The sequence below is a fragment of the Diplotaxodon limnothrissa genome, linkage group LG19 (assembly GCF_057381915.1).
Source record: "Diplotaxodon limnothrissa isolate DT_005_m linkage group LG19, D_limnothrissa_male_GT1.1, whole genome shotgun sequence".
NCBI classification, from domain to species: domain Eukaryota; kingdom Metazoa; phylum Chordata; class Actinopteri; order Cichliformes; family Cichlidae; genus Diplotaxodon; species Diplotaxodon limnothrissa.
This window is the reverse complement of record NC_140614.1, coordinates 11,800,475-11,806,187: the sequence shown is the minus strand read 5'-3', so window position 1 is coordinate 11,806,187 and position 5,713 is coordinate 11,800,475. Positions and strand designations below refer to the sequence as shown.

The window sequence follows — 5,713 nt, the reverse complement described above, 5'->3', positions numbered from 1 at the left end:
AGGGCTGGACCAGGTGACCCTGAATCCTCCCTTAGTTATGCTGCGGGAGGATTCCCATGATGCATTGAGCTTTTCCTCGTCATTCTGTGTTTATGTGTTAGTTAAGATTAATCTCTGGCTTTTGTCACGTCTCTCTGCCTTCAGACTAAAGGGTCGTGGGAGAAGGCTGTGCCTGGTTCGTGATGTAGTTGCTCCAGGACTGCAACGTGACACAGAGGTTCTACAACCTCGCTGTTAAACAGGAAACCAGAAGAAACCAGTTAGCGACCATTTGGCTTGAGTGCTCTTTGGCAAAGAGACTCGTCACAAATGAGTTGTGAGTATATTTGAATCTGCCCGTTTATAAATTAGATGGAAATGATGTGAAAACCTTCAGAGTGACTGCAGAAGGTCCAAACTGGGCAACATCTGTGTGGAGACGATCGCTGTGTGAACAAAGCCTCATGGCACTGCTCGCTCAGCCTCTGGGTAACCATTTGGTCACCAAAGCTACTTGCAACATGCTGGGCAACCGTTGTTTCTTAGGAGTTAGATATTGCTTCTCTATTTTTACTCTCGTGTGGCTGTTAGCCAACTTTCCTCTGATTGGCTATAGAAGATATAAAGAGCAGGTGGGAGGGGCTTGAGATACCAGACATGGCCATATTAGGCAGCCACTCATACAGATACGAGATCCAAGCTGTTTAAACTGAGCGTCCCTATGGATCCTAAGAATGTCCTGAAAGGCTGAGGAGTAAAAAAAAGACCTTAGAACAAATGCATGTGTTTATTAGCACGACAAATAAAGTCAGCTGTGACAGACAGTCAAGGTAATGGAGAAGCTTCAAGCTCCTCACGCAGCTCCCGTCTGCTCCCGTCTCGTCATTCCCGAGTCCTCAAAGTCACTGATCGAGGGGAAACCAACCCTCTGCTCGATCCACTGGGCCACGCTGAGCAGCTTTCGGTCTTGGAGAGCGGGAGCTATGAGCTGTAGGCCAATGGGAAGGCCCCGTCTCGACAAAGCCGTCGGCACAGAGACAGCAGGGAGACCTGGTGTGCAGAGAGAGAGAGAGTTGAGAGAAGCTGGATGCTCTAAGTCACAGAGTGAACAGAGAACGCCGCTTCGGCTCAAAAACACCAGTTTCATTTCACTTCATGTGCAGGAGGGAAACGAGAAGCAGCTTCTTAAGCTCCTCAGTTACAGGTGTGCATGGTGTGCTTATCCCCAACATATTTAAATGCTCCTCCCACACTTCCTCTGCATGCAGCTTCAGTGCCTACCTGCCATGTTGGCGGGCTGCGTGAAGACGTCTTCCTGTGCGCTGCGCGTTCGGTTATCTTCCTGAGTGAAGTCGTGGTAACGAGCCGCATCCGTCAGCGTGGTGGGCGTCAGCAGTACATCGACACCAGAGCTGAACACGCGCTGGAAGTCATTCGCAATGAGCCGGCGAACTTTCTGAGCCTTCACAAAGTAGTGCTGGTAGTTCCTAGGGGGAAAATAAAAGGACACAATTATTCTTTAGAAAAAGATCGAGAGATGGAGAGGATCACAGGATCCCTCCATGGCTCGGAAACACGACGGCTCAGTCTCACCGTTTTAGCAGGAAGTAGTTCCCAGACAGAATCCTCCCTCTGACGACGTCGTTGAAGCCCTCGTGCCTGCTCGAGGCGTACATGACCTCTGTCGAGCTGTCCATCTGGCTGCGGTGGCCTGCTGGCAGAGTCAGACTTCATCACATCTGCTATAAGAAGTGCCAAACCCACACACCACAGCACGATTCATTACCGTATTCCAGGCCGTCAAACCGGGCCATGTTGGACGCCACCTCGGCGTGGCACAGGACGTGGTAGCACACGATGGAGTACTGCGTATGGGGGAGCGACACTCGCTCCACCCGCGCTCCAGCTTCCTCAAACAAGTCGGCCACGCTGCTCCACTGGGCCAGAGTCTCCTCGGAGAGGCCCGGGGCGTGATACTCCTGACGTGCAGCACAGGAGAGACGGAACAACAGCTCAACTTGTTGTTCATACTCGACTTTCATCTACCTGCCTTTGCAATCAATGCAATCATCTCAGCAGCTTCCATGTTAAGGTTCATCTCAGTGCTGACCTCAATATTCACTCCTGCAAAGTAATATGTTGGCGTGTAATGCTGAGGTAGTTTGTAGTGTCACCTTAGGGATGCCCACACAGATGTTCTTAACATCAAAGTCTTCAGGAAGCTCTGTTAGTGATGAAGGGGCGGGAACTGTTGTTGAATCTCTGACGTCGCGGCCTTGGAGGATACCTGCACGACACGACAACATAATCCCAGGTGAGTCGTGCTGTTTGGCCGATGTGCTGCGAAATGAGACAGCTGCAGTTTCCTTTAGAGCGGCAGACATTCTTATTCAGACATTCTTAATCATAGAGCTGCTGCGTGTTGATGTCCAGGGTCACCTGGGGGATTCTCACCTAAGACGACGGCCGCATCGTTCACGCTGCGTGTCATTATGCCCGGGACGTCCATGGAGTTAACGAGGGGGATGAGACCGTGTCTGGACAGCAGACCATACGTGGGCTTCAGGGCCACGACGCCACACAATGACCCGGGGTTTCGTGTGGATCCGCCCGTGTCTGAACCCAAAGCTCTGCCAAGAAGAGCATCACATGTAAACACGGAGATCCTGACAGTCTTACTGAAGACGAGAGCCCGAACAAGTCTCCTCACAGGTAGCTGGTGAGCGAGGCCACAGCTGCGGCGCTTCCACCTGAACTGCCTCCAGTGACGACCCAGTCCGAGTCCGGGTCTGCCTTCGTCCGCTCTCTGTAGGGTGCGGCGTAACCCCAGGGGTTCTTTACGGCGCCGAAAGCACCATCAGTACTGCCCGCACTGCGAGGAAAACAAACGGATCCATATGAGAAAAACTGCAGCTCACCTGCAGAATTCACAGAAATCTTTTTTGTAACCTTTGTTTGTTCAGTGAATTTATCTTTTTAACCACATTTTGATTCCTCCTCACACGAGAATGCTGTGAGTCAGCGCTACACAAAGATGGAGTTTGCAAGTATAACTTAGATGGAACGGGGATGAACATTTTGAATCATGTCCAAAGAACCTGAACAACACCAGCGGGGCAACATGCATGACAATGCACGGCGCCTTGCAGTCATTCAGGCTTCATGACTCTGACAATTCCCAAACAGTAATTTTCCTGGTATGTAGTTTAGTGTTGGATATGAAGATTTTTCCCATCATAACCCTCATTTTACATAATCTGATGATGCAAACAGCTTAACAATACAGACCGACAGGACAGAAGGATCCACATGTAACTCCACAATGACTAGAAAATGAGCCAGGAGGCATCACATGTAGGCACAAAGGTCACCTTTCATCTGCTCTAACTTGTTCTGAGCAGCCACTTATCTCACATGCTGATATGAGCCTGCAAAGTTTACCCAGAATGCACTTTGTCACATTTCCTCCAGATCAAAGATCCAGTTTAACCTCCCAGTGCTGGTTTCTGTTCCTCTACATCAGAAACATTAAACTGCTGCAGTTTGTTCACACTGTGGTCGATCCATCGCACAGACGACCAGTTCGTTAGTCTGACTCTGCGCTTAGACTGCAACACTTGATGTAGGTGTGAACGGATTTGGTTGCAGATGTTAACAACACTTAAATGTTCAGTCCTGACATCTCTTCTACTTTAATCAAAAATGCTGCAAAAACTCAGTTACCCCATTGCAAACTCATCCATGTTGGTCTTCCCCATTAAAACTGCCCCCTGGTCGAGGAGTTTCTGGACCACTGTGGCGTTATAAGGAGGAGTGTAGTCTGCAGGAAAAGCAGGATATATAAGTACTGGGCTGCAATGGAGTGAAAAACAAGTTGTTTTTATTACCCCACTTCACACAGACCTTTAAGCATCCTGGAGGCACATGTGGTCCTGATATTCTCCGTGCAGAAATTATCCTTGACAGCAAACGGGATTCCATCCAGAGGACCTTTGGGCACACCTGAAGGTAGAAGAGATCAAGCAGTGACACCCGAGTCACACGGAACCAAATCGAGCCCGGCTCGAGATGTCCTCACCTTGCTGCAGTCTGCGTTCTGCCTGCTGAGCCTGCTCCAGAGCACGCTCCTCTGTCACCGTTATGTAAGCGTTCAGGTGCTGCGTTTTCCTGATGCGATTCAGGCATTTTCTGCAGAGCTCTGTCGGAGAGATTCGTCCCTCCCGCAGCGCTAAAGACACCTGAAGAACGACGATGAAACAGCAGAGCTGGAATCAAACTCGTGCATTTTATTAATAACATTACAGTATCACAAAGAAACTACATCGAAGCTTTTTTTAACCATGACAGTGAAGCAGCAAGAAGAATCAACGCAGGACTGCACATTCAACAGCAGACAGAACACAGTGCAGACACAGCAGACTGCTGTTCTGTGGGGGACAGATGGACTGGGAGACTCCTGTGTTTCTTATATATTGCAGTCGATATATAGGAGAAAGATGCATAGCAGTGAGAATGTATGCTAATGATACTGCCTAAGGGAAGCATGTATAATGTAAACAGAATTGGTCCCAGCACTGAACCCTGTGGAACTCCAGACTCTCCATTTACATGAACAAATTAGAATCTGTTAGTGTTTCCTCTTCTTCTGCTTTTTCACTCACCATGTGTTTTTACACCTCACTGAATTTAACCATGAGTTATTAATAATCTCTGGCTCTCTTCCACAGCGCGTCTCACCCCAACCAGTCACAGCAGATGGCTGCCTCTCCCTAAGCTTGGAGATGCCGGAGGTGAGCGCTTGCTCACAGGTGTCATGTGACTGTTGGGTTTTCTGTTTCCTCTGTATAACTGTATGGTCTCGACCTTACAGTATAAAGCAGCTTGAGGCAACTGTTGTTGTGATTTTCTGCTGTACAAATAAAGTTGAATTGAAAATGTCCTTCACGACATCCATCATCATCTGAGGTTTTCCGCTTTTCCTCCTGCCTGCAGCTCCATCTTCATCTTCCTTTCTCCAAGATATCCTCTCTTCCTCCTCGGCAGATGTCCAAACCCTCTCAGCCTCTCCCCTCTAACTCTGAGTCCCTCTGATGGACTCGCATCTAATCTTCGCCATCCTGCTCACTCCCAGAGAACATCTAAACATCTTCAGCTGTCTTTTTGTTATTGCCATCGTCTCCAAACCATACACCATAGCATGCCTTCACTTCACAAATGTGCTCTGACCCCCACTGCTGTCTGTGATCCACAGTGCTCTGCGCTTCTCCATCAACATGATGCTCGCTGACCACCTCTCTGTTGTTCCTGCAGCTTTCTCATGTAATAAAGACGTCATTACAAAGCGGCACAAACGGGCTTCATTCGTTATAAACATGTTGCATATCTCAAAATGAAACCGCCGCTATTCTCAGCTATGCCTTCATGCTACCTGTACGCGTTTTAGTGGCTGCTAACGCGTCACTGCGTGCTGTCTGATGACGATGATTCGTCGTCTGTCTGATGAAGACTTCGTGTGTCGGTGAGTCGCTGCGCGGCACAGACACTGCCGTCACTGACCTGCTTTATCGTCCGGCTCAGCATCTCGGAGCACCTTTCACTTTACAAACAACCTTCCTGCAGCGAACGGCCTCTGCGAGCCGCCATGTTTGTTTCCTCTAACACGCTTGCCTGTGATTCGACAGCGGTTTAGTAACTTGCGCTCTGATTGGCGGAGACACCGGAGGAGGCAGCCGGT

General features: G+C 49.2%; 1 protein-coding gene across 1 annotated transcript; it reads right to left on the bottom strand.

Annotated features, from left to right (window-relative positions):
• Window positions 1-763: 763 nt before the first annotated feature.
• qrsl1 (glutaminyl-tRNA amidotransferase subunit QRSL1) lies at window positions 764-5,623 on the bottom strand. The gene is made up of 11 exons (XM_085342689.1): window positions 5,536-5,623; window positions 4,058-4,217; window positions 3,883-3,981; window positions 3,703-3,799; window positions 2,690-2,851; window positions 2,434-2,609; window positions 2,154-2,266; window positions 1,766-1,958; window positions 1,573-1,690; window positions 1,261-1,466; window positions 764-1,029 (listed from the first exon to the last, which is right to left on the bottom strand). Exons 1-11 carry the CDS (start codon window positions 5,557-5,559, stop codon window positions 833-835), a joined length of 1,545 nt encoding a protein of 514 aa, XP_085198815.1. The 5' UTR covers window positions 5,560-5,623; the 3' UTR covers window positions 764-832.
• Between the last annotated feature and the right edge of the window lie 90 nt (window positions 5,624-5,713).

What these genes read in the sequence shown, in the direction of transcription:
- qrsl1 (XM_085342689.1), bottom strand. Translation starts at nt 5,559, where the DNA reads ATGCTGAGCCGGACGATAAAGCAG. An exon ending in GTTTGACGGCCTGGAATACG is followed by an intron (nt 1,691 to 1,765) that starts GTAATGAATCGT and finishes CTCTGCCAGCAG; the next exon opens with GCCACCGCAGCCAGATGGAC. An exon ending in GCAGCCCGCCAACATGGCAG is followed by an intron (nt 1,030 to 1,260) that starts GTAGGCACTGAA and finishes TCTGCACACCAG; the next exon opens with GTCTCCCTGCTGTCTCTGTG.